Raw genomic sequence first — 21,079 nt, forward strand, 5'->3', positions numbered from 1 at the left:
GTAAGCAAATGAGAAGTTGCTTGTGCATTAAAATGTGGCTGTCTGCACCCTCCTTCCTTCTCGTGAGAAATATATTTTGTGTGCTCCATTGAAATTAAAATATGCCAAATTAACAACGACCACAATGTAATGAACTTAGAGTAAGGCAAAAGTGACTGGTTATTTCTCCCCCCCCCATCAATATGAGTACTTTTCAAAGAAAAAATAGAGGTTTCTTGGCCAGTTGAAAACCACAGCTGGGAAGGACCATACCTCAATAGTACAGTGCATGTTTTGCATTTAGGAGACAACAGTTCCAGATAAAATATCCAGTATTTGCATTTAAAGGATCAGATACGTTGGAGAGTCACCATAAGTCAAGAGTATACAATATTAGGTTAGATTAATCATTGGTCTGATTTACAAAGCAGTTTCATGTGTTTATATCCCAAAGAGAATAACAAATACCTTACAGCATTCCCCCACATTGATTAAAAATAAAGTTACACATTTTAAAACTGTTTCTTCAATTTTCATGTGTAATACATTTTGCAGCACCTGGAAAAACCAACATGGCAAAATTAGAAGGCCTCAGAGCTCTAGGTACAAAATGTAAAATAAACCTTACTCTTTGGGTTCTGTGCCTAGATCAGTGTTTAAACAAAGTAATTACCCCTCTCTCCCCCCAAAAACAACTTTATCTAAAGTACAATCCTTCTGCTGTCTGCATGGGACAATTGTCTAAAGGGAATCATGTATAGTCCACAGCAATATCTTCTTGAATCTGAACTCACAGGGAGTTAAGTCTTTTGCATCACGTCTTTTACATTATAAATTTCTAAACAGTACAGGTAGTGTCTTCATTTAATGTGTATAATGCTTAGTAAATTCTAGGTACTATACAAATGATAAATAGCTTGCTAGAATTAAACATAAGCTACAAGGTTCAAGGCACACACGTGTGTGGCTATATGAGCAGAAGTCTTAGGACAGGTTTAATAGGAATCTAATGCCTTGCTATAATTCTTTTTTAAGTCAGTTATCATGATAAAGTATAATCCCCAAAATAATCTAAAAGAGTCACAGGAAATAATTGTGTTTTATCCCTGGGGAATAGTCACTTACAATACTTTTTTGCTTTTATAAATAGTGGGGTTCTAATTAGTCACTCCCACTAAGACTTGCTTATCAAATAGAAAACCTTTGGGTTTCCCCAACCCTTACACCTTACCTTGGCTGTTGCTTATGTTTAAGTCTTTCATGGAGACCAGCATGACATTTTTCTTGCCAACTGCAGCTTCAGCATCAGAGCAGCTGCCCAAAAATAGAGGATGCATCCAATGTTACTTTATCTGGCTACCTCATGAGAAAATGTGTTTTTCCTTGCAGGTGACTAACACTGAAGAGCTAGACATCTCAGTGGATTAGGAAGCACTGATGTGTAGCTTGTTCTTTACTTTCATTCTGCCAATGCTATGAACATGTTTTGCTCAGTAAATGTTCTAAAGACTTTAATCCTTCTGTCCATTTATGGAGTTTCAACTTAAGAAGCTTCATCTAAATCTGAAATCTATTGCTTTGGATTTAGAAATATTTTAATGTAGTGGGACATATTGTAATGATTATGCAGGATGTGCTTTTATTGGTGTTAGTATCATTTCTTACCATCTCTCTTTTACTTAACCAAGCAGCCAGGCAGACTCATTGTTGTCTGTGATGTTTCTCTGCTGCTAGGAAGGTAGATCATCAAACTTTGATTGTACAAGTCCCTTCTTCCTCAATCCCCACACTCTCTTAATAAGAAATGTGATTTTACAGTACAATCGTACTTCAGAAGTTGAATGGAATCCTTTTGGAAGTCCGTTCGACTTCCAAAACATTCAGAAACCAAGGCACGGCTCCTGCAGCCAATCAGAAGTTGTGTCGGACGTTCAGCTTCCAAAGAACATTAGCAAGCCGGAACACTCACTTCCGGGTTTGTGGCGTTCAGGAGCCAAAGCGTTTGACTTCCGAGGTACAACTGTGCTACCATATAATTAAACATTGCTCCATTACTTTAGTGTCATAATAATCAATAGCTGAGGGCAATAGGGAGCAATGAAGCAAGCATTTTCTCTGTCTTCAAAACACATGACTATAAAGTCATCTCTAAATGAAATTATAGTGACTATTTGAGAAGCATTGCCATGTTGGTGGATGCCCTGGGCAACTACACTAGTTGCCATCACCCCAGACCAGATCACTTTATCCCTCCGTATCCTATGAATGTACCTAAACATTTGGCTCAGCCATACACTCCATACAGTCGTCCTAGGCAAGCTTCTGTGGGTTACATCAATGTTAGTAGCATAGGAGTGATACCTGCATACGACAGGTGTTGTAATTATTGCTGAGATTATGCTTTGAAAACCACTGCATAAATAATAAGGCTGCAGTTCTAAATACCTTCACTAAAGAGTCAGTCTGATCGAACCTAGTGACACTTGTGTAAATGTGTGATGATAGGGTTTGGATTTGATATCCCACTTTATCATTACCTTAAGGAGTCTCAAAGCGGCTAACATTCTCCTTTCCCTTCCTCCCTCACAACAAACACTCTGTGAGCTGAATGAGGCTGAGAGACTTCAGAGTAGTGTGACTAGCCCAAGGTCACCCAGCAGCTGCAGGTGGAGGAGCAGGGAAGCGAACCCGGTTCACCAGATTACGAATCTCCCGCTCTTAACCACTACACCACACTGGCTCTTGTTTAATCTGATGTGTTGTTTAATCTGATGTGTAACTTTACTCTTGCTGTGGCACTCTGAACTGTTCCTGTGTTTTGGATTGTTTCTGATTGTTATTCTTTGCCGTCCCTCTCTGCAGCCACACATTCCTAAGGGTTAAGCAATAATTAGAGCCTCCAGGACAGCAGGGCCCCAGACATGCAGTACTTTGGCTGTAGCTGTCCACTGTTGACCATGTTCCTTTTCATGCATTAAAACCCAAAGTTGTATTACAGCTCACATAAAGGTTTTGACCAACCTGATTTAGTCAACAAGGATCACAGCCACTCTGAAAGTTAGTAGCTGAAAAACAAAACTAGCTGCAGCTTGACAGCAACTAGTAAGAAGAAAAAATTCTAAAACGCATTTTTTTACCTGTAAGATACAATCGGATGTTGAGGTTTTTGTTTATCTACAAAGAGAAAAATCCATTAATAATACGCACTAAAAGATTTGTACAAATAATATACTGCCTTTAATTTAGTCCTCATTTATCATTAAAATAAAAGCATATCTTGAAAGAGGCAGAAAGAATGTCCAGAGGACGCAGCTAGATGTGTTAACATGCTTATTTTTGCAATTAATGTGCACGTTAAAAAAAATGCAAATAGCAGTCGCTGGTGTGTGCATCAATGATAAGGATCACAGCGGGCAGGAAAGGAGGAGTATTTAACCTTTTCCTCCCCTGCAGCAGTCATGATGGAAACTGCTCCTCCAAAGCTGCTATTTGCTCCTGTTGGTGCTAGCTGGAATTGTACAGTTCCAGAGGACAAGGGTAAGTTAAAATATGACACATGGAATAACGGATGAGAAGGAATTATATCAGTAAAACAAGTAGGTGGTCAAGCTGAAAGATGAGCATATAGATTAGAAGTGATTAGAAGTTGAACTGGGTTTAAAATCAGAAATGTGAAGAAGTTCTGTCAGGAGAATAAGAAGAAAGTGGATAGAATACAATTTAATCAAGAAGAAATGTTCACACATTTGGGGTATGGGAAAGAGAGCACATTAAAAAACAAATATGTTTAGTGAGGGAGGACATAATAAGGTAGGACCAAACATGAACTTGAATCAACTGTGGAGCAAGCTTACACCTTGGCTTCTTCACGACATGGATGCAGAGCCAGTGCAGTGTAGCCGTTAGAGTGTTGGGCCAGGGCTCGAACTGGGAGACCTGGGTTCAAATCCCCATTCAGCCATGAAGCTCATTGGGCTAGTCACAGTCTCTCAGCCTAACCTACCTCAAAGGGGTGTTGTGAGGCACAATGTAAGTCATCTTGAGCTCCTTGGCAGTAAGGTGAGACATAAATAAAGTATATAAGCTGAAGGAAATTGAGTGAAGGCAGTGAGTAAGGAAGAGTGTTCAAGTGGCATCATCAAGAACCTGAGAAGTGAAGCTTGAGACTATAAATTACAACCGGCCTGCAAACCGGAAAGTGGGGCATTATGGAATTATCTTGAGCAAAATGTTTGTAAGAAGAAGGGTTGGGCAAGAAGCATTTTACCCAAGAAAGAACACAGAACAAGAGCTAAGCAGAGAATCAAAGTCAAGAAATGTGGATAGTGAACCAAGTCCATGGCAGACAATTGCAAGGTGGATATTAAGTGGATAAAATGGAGACTCAGATACAATATAACCACTTCAGGGCTGTTAAAACAATGACACACACTGTTTAATACCTTCCACATTTTTGCAGTGATGACACCTGAATCTTAGGCTGACCACACAGACCAGGATAATTACAATCACCACCAGAATGGCAATGAAGCTGATAACACCTGGATAACGAGGAAAACAAGACCCATAATGGCAGCCATTGGTAGTTTTCCATTCAACATCTGTTAGAATCAGTGACAACAAATAGTGTTGACAGTGCTGCCCATCACTATTTAAAACCCAAACTTGCCAAAGTAGTTAAAAATGGGCGGGAGCACAGTTAAGGACAGCCAACAAGACCATCCCAATACAACAATTGATGTGATTGTCTAGTGTCTAGGAGGGTATAAATTTCTGTAAATCCAGGTGGGAGCAGAGACAAGTGCAGGAAGTCATAATGTTTCAAAAATGTAGAGTCTGCATATTTTTTTAATCTACTGTATCTGAACATCAAATGGAGTTATTGAATAACCAGAAATTCTCTTAAGCCTATTAACAAATGCCCCAGAAGAAATTTCACTGGCAGGCCTGTAACAGCTGGAACGTACCAGTGCACTGCAGTGACAAATTCTTTACTACTGCCAAGTGCCAGCATTGTGGCAATAGGATGGTGCATGTTCTTTCAGGAAGAGCTATCGGTACTGGTGACGTGGCAGAGATTTGGATGGCCTTGTGTGTTCATGAGTGATTGCTCTGTCAGCCCTGTCCACCAATTTCCGTGCATTCAATGTGACATTTATAAAGGACAGCCTATTCACACATGCTCTCTGCAATCTGTAAACCCAGTACTTTCCTAGCTGAGTGGGCAGTCTGCATATGCACATTACACTACACCCCTGCCTCTGGAGACATTTTTGGGACAGTGCAGGGCATGTGTGGGGCAAGAAGGATGTCGTGCTATTGCAATTTTGTAGTTGAATGCTGCTTCGTGAATCCTGACTTCTTTTTTGCTAAGCTCTACAAACTACTACTGATAAGGTGTTCTTTGGGGGCAAGAGTGTGGAGGTATAATCAGAATACTGATTTCCGTAAGATATAAATATTTTTAAAATACTTGGAAAAATATTTAATGCTGGCACCCTTTAAACACTTTTTACTTTCTTATTACTTTCTGTCCAAAATTGTGACACCTCATCTTAATGTCTTTACTCACCAGTTGCTGCCACTGTTAGTGCTGCTGATTTTTCTTCTGTAGGGGAAGGAATAGTGAGAAAATCTGTATTTACATACAGGAGACCTTTCGTGGGAGAGGTGGCCCCGTTATATATACCTGTGGAAACTAAGAAATAGGAAGGTATAGAGACATTGAGAGGCGGATTCAAATGAAGAGGCAAAGGATTGGGGTAAGACCCTGCATCTACTACTACCTTTGTTACTGACGTTTTTTTCCTGACACAAAACAGCATTGCATTCCCAAGTTGTTGTTTTTTTAAAAAAAGATTAGACAATGATAGATTTCTTAAAAATTTATAGATTAACTGCCTTTTTGATTGGATAGCATGTTTTGTGGTTTATACTGTAATGGCCATTGGCTATAAACAATGAAATGGGATGAATGGACTCCAGTGCTGCAGGCGGCTGACTGGAGAGGGAGGACCCAACTGGCCTCAGCACAGCATGGCTTCTCCTCACTGGCTTCCTTGCTGTCCAGCATCAGCATCCTTTGCCTCAGCTGCCTAACAAGCATGGCTACCCCTAGTACAGGGGTGCCCCGCAAGACGAATGCCTCGCAAGACAAAAAACTCGCTAGACGAAAGGGTTTTCCGTTTTTCGAGGTGCTTCGCAAGACGAATTTATTTCCCTGTGGGCTTGCTTCGCAAGACGAAAACATCTTGCGGGTTTGCTTCCTTTTTCGTAAAACCGTTAATACCCGGGGAATCCGCGCTCCGCAAGACGAAAAAATCGCAAGACGAAGCAACTCGCGGAACGAATTAATTTCGTCTTGCAAGGCACCACTGTATATGGAGGACAAAGGAGACCCAGGGCACAGCCAGTGTGCTCACGCCAACTTCTTTCCTGTCTCAGTACCCTTACATGTGTTCTGCATAAATATGCACAGTAAAATATCCAAAAACCAGTCAGGGTTAGGGAAAAACCGCTCTCTTCTCTGAGAAAGGAAATAGCAATGCAGAACAAGAACAAGACAAGGCATAAAATCCACTGACCATCAAAAATACCTTTTTGGCCACTATGAATTTAGCTGAATGTAACAAAGGGACTGCATCTGACCTAGCAAAAATAGGTTTTAATTCCCTTTCTCACCTAAATGAAGCAACAATCAATTTTGTAATATAAGAAGCTTCATGACCACAGGATGCTGAGAGCTCCTTGTTTAGAATGCATAATAGTAGCATGTTGAAATGAGAAGTGATGGTCTGGCCTTTTCCTACCAAAGGATTTGCCCACTGTAAGTAATCCTGAGTACAGGTGTTAGAGATGAAAGGGAGGATAAAGAGCCATCACGGATATTTTGCCCTTGCCCTCCATCAGGATCACACAAAGGGTTCCCTCATCACTTTACTGGAACTCATTGAAAAGGTAAAGCCTTTTAATAGCAGGGTAATTGTAGAGGGTCTACCTGCTGAGGATGGCTGGATGAAGCTTCCATTTTTCTTGGGCACAGACTCTACAGGCAAATCGGAAAATAGGAGAGCAGTTAGGATATATATCTTTTGTGGGGACATGTTGGTTTTGCTACCTTATCTGACATCCAAAACAAAGGCTATATGGCCAATTTTACCTCCACGTGACCCATTTGTTGCTAATGCCTATTTTCCCGCCCACACACACACGTTAGCTAAATATCTTAAATATCTGAATTCAGTTCAGTAAAATCTGTCCTAATGTCTTGCTCCTCAACAGAAAGCTCAACATCTCAATTCACATGTACTGATCTCCTTCAAGTCTACATACTGACATTAGATGGCCAAAACAGGCCCTCAAAGTTCCCTCTATACTAATCAGAGCATGTTAATAATAATCCAGGGTTAGGGATTAGGTTCTGGTCCCTGCAGCACCCATGGGGGCGGGGGGGGGGGGGCACACAGGAGCCGCCTTGCGCAAGTGGAAGCCTTTCTGCAGGGCTTCCACTGATGAGTCTCATTTGTTGAATCCTGCCCATTGCATCTGCTCTCTGACCATGTAGGCCCTCCACAAGGACTTTCTGCTTATGCAATGAGGCTTTTCCCTGCCTCCTCTTCTCTGTGCCTCTGCGCTCAGACTGGCTCTGGGGGCTTGGGAGAACCCCCAGAACAGCGTTTGTGGGCAGGAGAGCAGGGATCTTTAAATCTGGCAAACCACACTCCTTGCATAGCTGGAACAACTGGAAGAGAATGACATGGAATTCCCTCTGTATTTTAGTCATCAGCACATCCTCGCTTTATCCATCAGTGTATCCTGCGTACACTCAGTATAATTTAACCCCCCAAAAATGATGAATTATGTTGATTTCCACATCATATATTCATTCAGCTTTTGTTTTAATTAACAGTTCCATCAGCTTTTCTTCAACAAAACAGGCACCATTGTCCTTTTGGTGAAACAGCCACACCTTTGTTACAGAAATTGTGTATTAAAGGCCCTAGTCAATCTGTAATCCTTAAACTCTGAAATATATGTATTGCACAACAGGAATGCAGTTTTTTAGAGCCAGATTTGTTAAAAGATCTGCACCTCTTTCAGCCAAAGGAACTAGATTTGCATGAATACTGAGTGAGAACTGCTTTACTTTGCTCCTTGATGAATTGATAAATCTGTGTTATATTGAATTAGAACATAGATTCATCTTACTCAGCATTGTGTACACTGACTGAAAGCAGCTCCCCAGAGTTTCAGGCAGAGAGAAATCTTTTGCGGCCCTGCAGCCTGAGATTTTAACTGTAGATGCCAAGGACTGAAATTTATCCATTCAAAACACAAACTCACCATTGCCCTCCATTTGAACAGGATTAAGGTGGCAATCATAAGCCCCATTGGAACTTTCCCCTCAGACTTGCATAGAACTGGGCAATAAAGTATCTTACCTTGAAGAAGAACAGAGTCACATAACCAGAAAAACATCAAAAAATGTAAAGCTATCATTATGTCTTCCACTCCTCAGAAACTTGCAGCTCTGTCCATTCTGCAGTCTGGGAGAACAAAAAACAACCAGGAGAGAAGTTTGTCTGCATGTGCTGATTGTCCAAGAGCTTCCTGTTAAAGAATAGAAGGAAGCAGACTGAGTCAACAAGGGGATTGACGCTGTGGAATACTTCTCTTGCCCATTATAGTTCCAAAGGAAATGAAACAGAATTTACCGGCCACAAAAGAAATTTCAGTATTGTTGTTGTGAGGAGTCTCTACGCTTACGAGAAATTTGTGGGTAATGAAAATGAATGAAAATAAGTACACTGGAATATTTAACCTTACTGCTGATCTCTGTTTTGAAAGAAGGACTATTGGCCTGTGTGCAGAGTTTAGCAGTCTGGTGCTTTTAGAATATAATCATTCTGTTCAGAGTGTTTGCTGTCTCTCCCTGTGCAGTCCTCAAAACTCTCCATTTGAGGCAAATGAACTATGAACCCCATAATTTGGAATCTCCTCCAAACCTGTGGCAAAGTTTTGCAGTTCTTTTGCAGCAAAACCCCTGCATTTTGCAGCACCCCACCAGCGGAGCAATTACTATATTCAAACCGGGGGTCATTGCTATTACTCTAGAACCCAACATTGTGTGATTCAGGATGGAGAGATAAGACCTTCGAGAAACTTCAAGATTCACTTCCGCCCCAAGTCACAATGGGAGACGACATCCGCTGGGAAGTGAAAGAAACAACACCATTTATGGTCAGAAGGAATCTCCATGGGCATAACAGTTTTCATGCACAGGACAGATCAAAGATAGTACAGTCATACCACACGTTACGGACGCTTCAGTTTACGTGTTTTTGGCTTGCAGACTGCGGGAAACCTGGAAGTACCGGAACAGGTTACTTCCGGGTTTCGCCTCTCGCGCATGCACAGAAGCCCCAAATCGCGCCTGCGCAGAGACACCACTTCAGGATGTGAATGCTGCGGGTTGTGGACATGCCTCCATCAAGGATTACGTCCACAACCCGAGGTTCCACTGTGGTTTGAGTTCCTCACTTGAAGTTTTATAAATTTATATAGCAACACAAATGGAAATCATTAATTATGCAGCCATTGATTAAGGGATTGTTATTATAACTGAAATTAATAAGATTATGGAATGCAGTGATATAAGATTGGAAATGCATCCAATCCACCATGCGGGGAGCCACTTTAATTAAAATGTATTAATTGGAAGTTGATTGGTATTTGAATAATTGTATTAATTGGGAATTAATTGATAGTGTTATAATTTGGCTATTATTGGGGGAATATTGAAGAACTAATAAATCTTTTTTTTTAAAAAAACAAAACATTGTGTGATTCACTCTAAAGCAGTGCCAAAGTGTGGCAACAGTTTTGCAGCAAAACCCCTTCATTTCGCAGCACCCCACAAATTGAGTGATTCCTTAGTAATGGCAGAAGCATAATGTGTGATGAGTGAATGAAAACAGAACAGTCTGGGGAATGTGTGAGCTTTATGTGCACAGATTTCATCTTTTAAAGCTTGTAAGATTAAAACACAATTTATAAATTGTAATGTGTTGTAAAATTGAGTCTTTGGGAAGATAGCAATGCAGTAGTTTTGTGCTTTCATTAACAGAGTTCCTTCCCTAATTCTCCCCTCTCCCGTATTACAAATTTGGGGTTGTAAGAATATGCTCCTATTGAATGATGGCTAAGGTTGGTGATCCTTTGTCAAATTGTCTGAGAGATAAATAGCTTAATGGCATCCATTCAGGAGTTACTCAAATTTTAAAGGCAGCAATACTGAAATATTGTAATCTTTACAGAGGTAAATATTGGGGTGGGAGAGCTGAAACTTAATGCCAACATATTTCACATCTGGCAACCAATGTGCCACTTTGGTTTCAGTACGTGGGTAGACAAGTTTATGAAGCCCAGGACACAAATTTTCACGGCCCTAGCCCCTTGGTGGCTCATTCACCAGTATTTAGTATTAACTCTGGAAGTGTATACTCGATTCTGGCCAAACTAAGCCTCCTAAAGCAAAATATACATCAGGATTAACCCCCCCCAAAAAAAATCCCCCATAGAATCATAGAATTGAAGGCTTGGGAGAGATACCCAAAGGTCATCCAGTCCACCCCACTGCAAATATGACCATAAAACCTTCATCCTCCAATTTCAATCTAACAGCATCAAACGTGAAAGAAAAGAAAACGCTCAGAGTGAACTTCATGTTTCAGAGAAACACCCGTCGCACTGTATATAGGTCTCAAGATTCACACTGTCACTCAAGAAAAAATATATAGATAAATTGTCTCATCTGGGTCTGAGTGTTATATATAATCATGTGCAAGAAGTATCAGCCACAGTAACAAATGTGCTGTGTAAACAATACATGGAAAATTGTACTATAGGCGGCTTCCAGCACATACAGTATAAAAACATAATAAAACATCAAACACCAAAAACTTCCTGGCCAGGACTGCACCAACACTTTGAATTGTGCTCAGAAACATACTGTGAGCCAATGCAGATCCTTTAGGACAGGTGTTATGTGGTCTCGGCGGCTGCTCTCAGTCACCAGTCTAGCTGCCGCATTCTGGATTTAGTTATACAGTAGTTTTGGAGTCACCTTCAAAGGTAGCCTCACATAGAGTGCATTGCAAAAGTCCAAGCAGGAGATAACCAGGGCATGTACCACTCTGGCGAGACAGTGCGCAGGCAGGGAGGATCTCAGCCGGTGTAATAATAATAATAAATTTTATTTATATCCCGCCCTCCCCAGCCGAAGCCGGGCTCAGGGCGGCTAACAACACTAAAACAGTGCAACATTATAAAAACATTATAAAAATTAATTAAAATCAAAATTGATGGCAACCATAAACTAAAGTTTTGTAAAGATTGCCAAAGGAGGGGGTCAGGCTGCGCCCTGACCAAAGGCCTGGTGGAACAGCTCTGTCTTGCAGGCCCTGCGGAAAGATGTCAAGTCCTGCAGGGTCCTGGTCTCTTGTGACAGAGCGTTCCACCAGGTTGGAGCCGCAGCCGAAAAAGCCCTGGCTCTAGTTGAGGCCAGCCTAACCTCTCTGTGGCCTGGGACCTTCAAGATGTTTTTATTTGAAGACCGTAAGTTCCTCTGTGGGGCATACCAGGAGAGGCGGTCCCGTAGGTACGAGGGTCCTAGGCCGTATAGGGCTTTGAAGGTTAAAACCAGCACCTTAAACCAGATGGAGCTGGTAGATGGCTGCCCTGGACACAGAATTAACCTGTGCTTCCTTGGACAGTTGTAAATCCAAAATGTCTCCCAAGCTGTGCACCTGGTCCTTCTGGCACACAGTTATTCCATTCAGGACCAGGGAGTCCCCCACACCTGCCTGGGGATGAAGGTTTCATGGCCATATTTGCAGTGGGGTGCACTAGAAGTAATGTATTTAACATTAATTATGGAAGTGTACACTCGATTCTGACCAATTTTAGCCTCCTAAAGCAAAATATGCATCAGGATTACCCCCCCCAAAAAAAAACACCCCATAGAATCATAGAATTGAAGACTTGGAGGGGACCCAAAAGGTCATCTGGTAAATGAGCCACCATAACCGCTAGAAGGCTGAACAAATTTGTGTCATGCTCTTTTTAGACTTGTCTACCCATGTGCTATCTGTGATTCCCCCCCCCCCAGCTCTCCCACCCCACTAAAGAGGAATTCAGTGTAGTTCCTGAATACCTACAGGAATTTTTTGGTGACTGTGGAACCAGAGATCAAGAAAGCTGCTCATGGAAGGTCACCTGTAGGATTTGAATTGTAAAATAAAATGGAGAGGGGAGCCATTACCAATAATTTGAATTTACCAGACATATTTGAAAGTATTAATTTGCAAGTTCTCTTTCCCAAAGGGACTAACATGGAGTGCACTTTGGGGCATCTTCAACATATGTGTGCTTTAAACTTACCATACAATAAAAAATGGAGTTTTTCTTTTTTACCAAGAATGTGTTTGTACACCAGTCTGCATTTCAGTCAGGCACCAGTTTGGAGTAAACACCGGGTTTGTAGCAATTGCTCAGTTTGTGGAGTGCTGCAAAATGTGGGGTTTTCACTGCAAAACGCAACAAAACAACAGCAAAAGTTTGACATCAGTTTGGAGGGAGTTCCAAATTTTGGGTTTTGTAGTTAATGCCAAGTATGAACCCCATGTTTGATGTATAAATTACCAAGTTTGTGGGGCACTGCAAAACACAGGGTTTTCGCTGCAAAAAACTGCACCAGTCTGGAAGGGATCCCAAATTTTGGGGTTCATAGTTAATGCTAAGTATGAACCCCATGTTTGATGTATAAATTACCAAGTTTGTGGGGCACTGCAAAATGCAGGATTTTCACTGCAAAACACTGCAAAAAAGGCAAAACTTTGGCACAGGATTGCTGTTCTCTGCCTCTTTCTGAAGACTTCATGGACACATTGAGTCAGAAACAGGCTACACAACAAAATGCTTCCTTCTCTGTCTGACATGTGCAATCTATTTTCCAGGGACAATCTGGAATTTACAGAAGTCATACTGGTTTCTGATTTGATCCAGCAATGTCCTGCTCCTCCCAGGACATCTCTATTTTAATCAGAGAAATGTTGGAGGGTATGGCGTTATCTGACCCCTGAGTCATCTGAAGGCAGCCCTGTTTAGGAAAGCTTTTTATGTTTAATGTTTTTATATATGTTGGAAGCCACCCAGAGTGGCTGGGGCAACCCAGTCAGGTGGGTGGGGTTTAAATAGTAACATTATTATTATTATTATGGAATAGGACGTACCTATTTTCATCAGAGAAAATAGAAGGGTTGGGGGGTATGCAAGTCCAGTGGGCAATACTGCATGAAGGAATTATTTTTAGCTTCTTGATCTTCAGAAAAACAGCTGCTGTTCAAAGTACTTGTTGCCAGCTAATTTGGCAGTGGTGTATCAGCCCCACTGCATTGCATTGGCCATATCAAGGCGGTCAAAATCCACAAAACCAGTGGCGGGGGGCTGCTGGCAGCCACTGGGCCAGGGCGCAGGGAGCTTGCCTGGAGGGCACTGGGAGAAGGACGCAACAGCTGCCGGCACCAATCCTGAAAGCAGGCAGGGGTCGCTCCCGAGGGGCACCCCACACACAGCCCTGTCCCCTGGGTGCATCCAAATACAGGACAGGGGAGCAGTAGAGCATTATTGAGTTTACAGATGGTAAACTCACAGATGGAAGCTTAATCTTTAGGTTTCTGGATTAAGGTTTTACTCTGATTGAAGGACAAATTCCCAGTCACCGCCAATCGCGAATGCAGCCAAATCTCTTCATCATTAAGCCCGTTAGCCGAAAAGAAGCAGATATTCTTTCAGCTTCAGCTTTCTCATATGTATGAAAATATTCATTATATTTAGCAACCCTCAGAATCACTGCCAATCTCCTTGGAAGCCAAGCTGAAGGTAAGGAATGAGGCAGGGGTGTAGCATGGAAGGGGTCTAAAAGGATGGCTGGATAATCATAAAATCGTAGAATCGTAGGGTTGGAAGGGACCATCGAGTCGAACCCCCTGCAAGGCAGGAATATTTTGCTCAACGTGGGGTTCAAACCCCCAACCCTGAAATTAAGACTCTCATGCCCTACTGTGCTACCCCAGGTTCATTTACAAGCTACTTCCTTAGGATATTTACATTCCAGAATAAAATTCTGGTTATTTTAGATTTAAATTAAAGCCGATTTCAACCTTGACAGTTTCTGTATAGATATGTCATTGGAGTATGATTTGAGACATACATAAAATTACATGTATGTTCCCCTTTAAAAGCAGGAGTGAGTGAAGAATTCTGTATTGCAATATACAGTCGCCATATTTGCTGGCAATTAGACCTTCCCTATATATTTCAGGAAAGCTGGAACCACAGAAGGTTGATTGGCATGAGCATGGTCTAGTAAACAGGGGGAATTTACAATATAGACTTTATACTATTTGCTTCATTTGCAAACACGTAAGCAGAATGACTGGAGGCAAACAGGCACTCCTCTAAGCAAATATAACCACTGTGTGTCAGATTCCGAGAGAGGAACGTCTACAGTAGCTTCAAAGCGACATCCCAGTTTAGCTAACTGCAGTCCAGCTCAACTCTCAATGCTCTCTTTCTCATCTGTTGCTGATAGCGTTCCTGACTTGCTGGGGATTGAGATAACTACCTCCCAGGTTCCGATTGACCCCCATTCCTCTCTCTGCCTATGCCTCTCTGCCACTAAGAGGAAGGAGCAGGTTGAGGCAAAAAGGCTTTGTCTTGACCGTCACCTTTACACCTGCACTGGGGATGGGCCGGTTGCACCAGGCTGAGTTGGCACTTCTACAGGACTCCAGGTAAAGGGCATCCCCTTTCAATGCCGGTGAGTATGGGGCTTGATAGACCATGCTGTGATGTGAATGAGGACCAGGTGTCCAGCAGGCACTCTGCTGCTTCCCATCACACAGAAGGATACCTGTTGATGTCCCATATGGGCCATGATGTAGAGATCAGCCTATGCTGTTGTTAATAACATGCAGCACAAACAGAAGTTGCAGTTATATCCTTGTTTAACAAAACCTTTCTCACTTGCTGAATGAAATCAGCCCTGCCCACTTGCTGACGGAGCCAGTCTCTTTTGCATGTTTGGATGAGCAGATGTTCCTGGGTCTGTTCCTTTAATGTGGATTTCGTCCGTCTCAAGTTGCACTCTTTCTAAATTCCAGATTAACTAGGAGAATGTCTTATATTGCAGAATCAGACTATTCATAGATTGCCATGGCTTTCCACTCCTTCAGTCCATTTTTTACGTATTGCCAATGTTTGTATGTGCACTGATAAAATGATGCACAAACCAGTTTTGATTTGATGGTGCATATTGATGCGCATACACAATATGGATATTGCTTGCAATAGCTTATCAGTATGTATACATGCACAGATAAAATGCTACCAAAAAAGACAAAGAGCCTTCATGCAATCATAAGTAAAAACATGTCAAAGTGGTTTGTTTGCACATTAATGTGGATGTGCACATAAGAAACAGGATGGGAGATGTGGATGAACATATGAAATTCATACCTGAGGCAAACAGCATAAGTGCTGTCTTTGTATAAATTTGGAAATAAGAAACAGAACAATGGAGGATTTCTAATGTATTGTTTCCACTTTGGAAATATGACCAGATTATTCAGAACTGGAAACTCCGTGGGCTGGAGGGAAACAGATGAGGGAGGGGACAAATTTTGGAAGTGTCTCTGTTGATTTTCCTTGTCAAACTGGTGGCTATATTTCATGAAGGGCTAGTTACTTAATGAAGATTCCAACCATATGAATGGGAGCTTTGCAAGGTCTCAGTGATTTGCATGGAAAAAGAAAGGGTTATATGTCAGTGGCAGAGCTGGTTATTTGGAACCTGAGATCAAGGGAGAATTTCGTATGGGGAGGATTTTGTGAGCATTTTACTATAAATATGTTAAAACGCTGAAAAATCAAATAAACGAGACTACAGAACGGATGGATAAAATTTACAGAAGGGAGACTCACTTACTTTTATAGAAGTTTTCAGTGGAAGGTATTGGAGCCAAACCTCTCTCTTTGATGACATTCACCCCCTAACTCCACTTGCCAAGACAAAAAGGGGTGAAGGGAATAGTTCCTATGACAAGAGGACTTGCTTGTGGTCAACTGGGGGGCTTGATTTTGTTGCTCTGGACTGTCATCCCATCCTTGGTGCCTGTATATTAAACTGCTTTATTGCCTTGGCTTTCTTATTGCTGCTATGATGATGATGATGATGATGATGTTTGCTGTATGATGAATACAGCTGTCAAGAATTGATCCCCTTTTGTAAAGAAGTCATGGTTGAGTTTTCTTGGATCTGTAGCCCAAATGTAACTTAGAAGCTCACATACTGTTAGTCAGTGTCCCCTGAATCATACAATTCTTGTTTCCATCAGTTACGAAGACTTTGATTTAAGCAATCGTTATGGCAATCGTAACAGAAAGTTGAAAAAGGAAAGAAGCTCAATCTGCTCCTGAAATGTATTTAACTCTTTCTGCTGCAGCCTTTACCAACCGGCTGGGCTGGATGGAGTTACAGTCCAAAACATCTGGAAGGTGCCAGGTTGACAAAGGCTGTTCTGAGACATGAGCAGCTGGATGTTTTACCAAAATGTGACAGGGAATAAAGCAGCACAACATGCAGCCCGTCTGTCAGGTACAGTTAACTGAAGCAACCTGCTATAATGCATTTTAAGACTGTTTTTCTTTGTCCCAGGTGAATACACTTCCTTTCTAATGCTCTGCAATGAATTTTTCTGTTGCAAACAATCATCTGAGGCAACACGATGGCCAGGAATTTGTTGACTTCACGCAGGGATCTGTCGTAACAAGAAAAGGAGATGGCCTTACCATGATCTCCATCATTGTTGCTGTATTTGTCCTCTTGGCGATTATAATCATTGTGACTGTACATTATGGTCCAAAACTACGTACTATCCAGATCACTCTGTACCATGAGCCCATGCCACAAGACATGGATAATGGAGTCCAATTAAAAGACTGGAAGAAACTTGGTTCCCACAGAAAAAGCAGCATGCAATCTGCTCTGACATTGGAGAACAGCAATGCTTCTAGTCTGAACACTCAGTGTGCAAGTGGAGAGCCAAATGTGATAGAGATTACTTACTTGTGAAAAGGCCTCTGGTGTTTCGTCTGACATGGCAAAGCCCTGGTTGGTTTCTGGTGTACAGAGATAGGCAGTTGGCATGTTCCCTCCAGGCCTACTGGTTTAAGCCCATTGGCTCCCTTGTTTATTGGGGAATTTAGGTGATGAAACAAGAGGGACAACAGCTAAGGTGCAGAAAAGCTCAGGGTGAGCACTGGGGCCTCTTTGTGGCAGGGATAGCAATGAAGAAAAATTACTTATCTGCTATCATTGTGTCCATGCAGTGTCATCCAGTGTCTAGAGACCTTTTTCATTTGCATCCCCAAGATGGATTTCCAGAGCCATTGGTGGCCGACTGTAACTCATTTGGGAAACATTTCACAGATAATACCACTCAGACCCCTACTAACCTGGATGACAACATTATGGGCAGTACAGATGAAAGTATGCTGTGGAAAGTGTGGCGCAGGCCCCGTATATTCAATTTTTGCCCGTTATGTTTAATAACATCTACATGATTTGGAATGATTAAAGGTAAAGGTACCCCTGCCCGTACAGGCCAGTCTTGCCAGACTCTAGGGTTGTTTTCTCATCTCACTCTAGAGGCCGGGAGCCAGCGCTGTCCGGAGACACTTCCGGGTCACGTGGCCAGCGTGACATCGCTGCTCTGGCGAGCCAGAGCCGCACACGGAAACGCCGTTTACCTTCCCGCTGGTAAGCGGTCCCTATTTATCTACTTGCACCCGGGGGTGCTTTCGAACTGCTAGGTTGGCAGGCGCTGGGACCGAACGACGGGAGCGCACCCCGCCGCGGGGATTTGAACCGCCGACCATGCGATCAGCAAGTCCTAGGCACTGAGGTTTTACCCACAGCGCCACCCGCATCCCTTGGAATGATTAGCTGAATTCATTATACTTGATAACGGTGCCTTGAGAGAAGCATGATCCTAGCATCTTCGAAGGTGGCAGCTGGGGGACCCCTCTTCAAAAAGTCCTTATTGGACTTAGGTGATTTTTCTAAGTTTCTGTTGAACCCTAGGCCCACCCCCACCCCCCCACCCCTTCTTAGGCAAGTGCTCAAGCAGCTGGTAGCTGCCCAATTCCAAGAATTCGTGGAAGGGATTATCTGGGCCCTTTCTATTCCAGATGAAACAGTGGACATTCTGAACAGGTGCTGGGATGGGAGTTGGTAATAGTTTGATAGTAGAAAATAAAGTGAAGCTGAATCTGGACGATACTGTACTACCTTGAGATTCTATACCCTATGAGAGATCTATTAATTAGGCTTAGGCATGCTTATGCTGATACCTAATTCTCCCTAGGATGTGACACTTAAACCAGCCTTCCTCAACCTGTTCCCTTCTGCTTGTGTGTCACCTGCATCCCTTCCTGAGCTACTTTTTGCCATGTTTTGATGCGATTCAAGTCAGCAGTGGGTAACCTTCAGCATGTGCACCTAATTAGGCCTCCAAGGTCTCCCCATCTGGCCTGTAAGGTAGATTTTTGGGGGGACAACGCTTACCTGTGCATCACCTGACATCCTATGATAGCAGGTGTTGGAGTGGTGAAGCCATAGCACCAGACTCCAGTGCACTCCACGAATGCCCCCAATCCTTCCTTTCCAGCCATTGCTTATTTTGGTACATTTTTCTGTTGCCTGAGTGCTGAGAAAGAGGAGTACCAAATTTAAAAAGTGCCAAATTGAAGCTAGGAAAGACAAATCAGGGTCACACACTCTTGATTTTTCCTTTGCAGCTGCAATTTGAATTCAAGCTGTGGCTGCAAAGGAAGAAAGACTCAGGTGTGCACATCTACACCTGCAGTCCAAGTAATAGTATTGCATTGCATTATATACCAGGTTGGGGAAGGAGGAGACATATTATGTCACTAAGGATATTAGAGAGATGCCTGAGATGATGTCAGTTGACAACTGCATATAGACTTTCTTTTGTACAGCCGGCAGGGTCAAAAAGAAACTACATGTTCATGTAATATATGGCTTGTTCCATTTGTAATACCTGCTGCTGTACTTTGGAGTTCCATATATCTATCTGTAATCAACACACGATTTCCACACCCAGTAAACTGATTGCCCTCTTGGTGATTGTTGTCATAGATATAGGTGAATATAATGTATTGACTTACAATGTCCATAGTATTTCTTACCAGAGGTATCTTTTCACTAGTTTCCAACCGAAAACAGCCTTGCAGTTACTGGTAAATTATTCACAAATATATAGTCTATTTCTTAAGCATTGAGAAGTGAGAGAAGTACAGGGGAGGAGGTGGGGAAAGAGACTTCCCCTGGTTTGCACTTTCTTTCCACTCCCCTGTTCCCCTTTTATGTACAGCTGTTTTCTCACCTCTGGAATTGTCATCCTTTCTTCACTCACTTGCCATGCAGCATAGAGAAATATTGCTGTCAAATTGCCAGTGTTCCTATGTTGTCCTGTGTTTTTCAGACTGGATTTGTGGTAAAAATTTTGCAAGTTCATTGTCTGCAGTGGCTTTTAACATACAATTCTTTGAAGCATCTCAAAGTAGTGGTACATCCCTGCTTTTGTTCAGGGTGTTTTCAACCCAAGGCTTACATTATCTTCTTGTAGGAATGGATTTAGACACTAGGAGAGGATATATAGTTTAGTTATTATCTTTCCTTGCTCACGTTAGTGAGATCAGCAGGGCACCATCCTTTGCAGCTTAACTTGGAGGCTAAGACAAGGTGGATTTAACCTTCTAGAAACAATAATCCACGATGCTTTAAGGCAGACTGGATTTTTCTTGGTATTACTCCATTCCTCCCTCTTAAAAACAACAATCACACACACACATTGTTTTGTGAAGAAATAAAAGTAGTATTTACTTACACAGTCTAGGTCTTGAAGCAGCAGTTACAACAGCAAAATGAAGGCAGGTTTAGAACTACTAACTAAGTTACAAAAGTACAAAAATATAAGTTTCAAAAATGGTGTCTGAGCTGCCTAGACAGGAAGGAAGTATGTAGTATTACAGCTTCCTGCCAAGGCAGACAAAGGAAGTGATCTCACAGAATTTTCTCTAGCAAATATTACAAGAAAGCTCGAAACATGTCAAGTGGAGGAACAAAAACAGGAATAGAAACTGACATTGGGGCAATCTGAGAAAATATTCAAGGGGTAATTAAGAGGCTATTCATCACTCATTCCTCAACTGGAAACAACAGGAAGCCAGGGTAGGCTTTTATTTGTTGCCAGATATATTTGCTGAATTAAACTTACTTTGCAGCAAGCATTATAACAGGGTCTTGGCCATGAGAAAGGGCACTGCCACATCTTAAAGCCACAAATGAAAGCATTTCCTCAGCCTATCTAGTGGCTCTAGTGTGAATCCAGCCTCTTACACCACACCCACCTGTTTTCTCCTACACAAATACTCAGCCCCCCCCTCTCACACACATAGCTACTAGCTTCTGATTAGCCAGCAAACAGAAGAGAGGAAACTACCAGCAGAAGAGGAGACTGGCCCTCTCTTCTCTATTCTGGTAGTGTTCGGTTAGAAAGGCTCTCATTGGATTCTACCAGTAGAGAGAAGAGGAGACAGCATTGATCACTGGTACTTTCACAAAGAGCATGGTCCATGTAGAGGCAAAGCCACACAGACTCTCATCCTCTGGATTACTATTTTGGTAACCTTAATGATTCAAAACAATAATTGGTTGCTAGGAGAGAAACAAACTCTTTGGTTAAACAAACAAAACCTGGACATATCTTTTTCATAGCTTTTAGGTATGAAGTCCTCACAGATTTCATGGTATCTGAGAAAAATAGGCCTTGATATTAAGTCAGGGGGAAAGCTGTTTTCTTATCTCATCACCTTTGGCCATAATATTTGAAACAACTCTGAAGAAACAGAAGAGGCAGAAGGGAGAAAGGCATCAAAGGAAGCCACACATTCA

The 21,079-nt window shown here is 42.1% G+C and overlaps 1 protein-coding gene across 1 annotated transcript; it reads right to left on the reverse strand.

Moving 5' to 3' along the window:
• Nucleotides 1-398: 398 nt before the first annotated feature.
• On the reverse strand, nucleotides 399-20,934 carry ECSCR (endothelial cell surface expressed chemotaxis and apoptosis regulator). Its single transcript, XM_079983695.1, has 8 exons — nucleotides 20,013-20,934; nucleotides 8,421-8,589; nucleotides 6,977-7,024; nucleotides 5,552-5,677; nucleotides 4,422-4,520; nucleotides 3,117-3,153; nucleotides 1,211-1,293; nucleotides 399-537 (listed from the first exon to the last, which is right to left on the reverse strand). Exons 2-8 carry the CDS (start codon nucleotides 8,476-8,478, stop codon nucleotides 506-508), a joined length of 483 nt encoding a protein of 160 aa, XP_079839821.1. The 5' UTR covers nucleotides 8,479-8,589; nucleotides 20,013-20,934; the 3' UTR covers nucleotides 399-505.
• Nucleotides 20,935-21,079: the final 145 nt, after the last annotated feature.

The sequence above is a fragment of the Podarcis cretensis genome (assembly GCF_951804945.1).
Source record: "Podarcis cretensis genome assembly, chromosome: 7".
Lineage (NCBI taxonomy): Eukaryota > Metazoa > Chordata > Lepidosauria > Squamata > Lacertidae > Podarcis > Podarcis cretensis.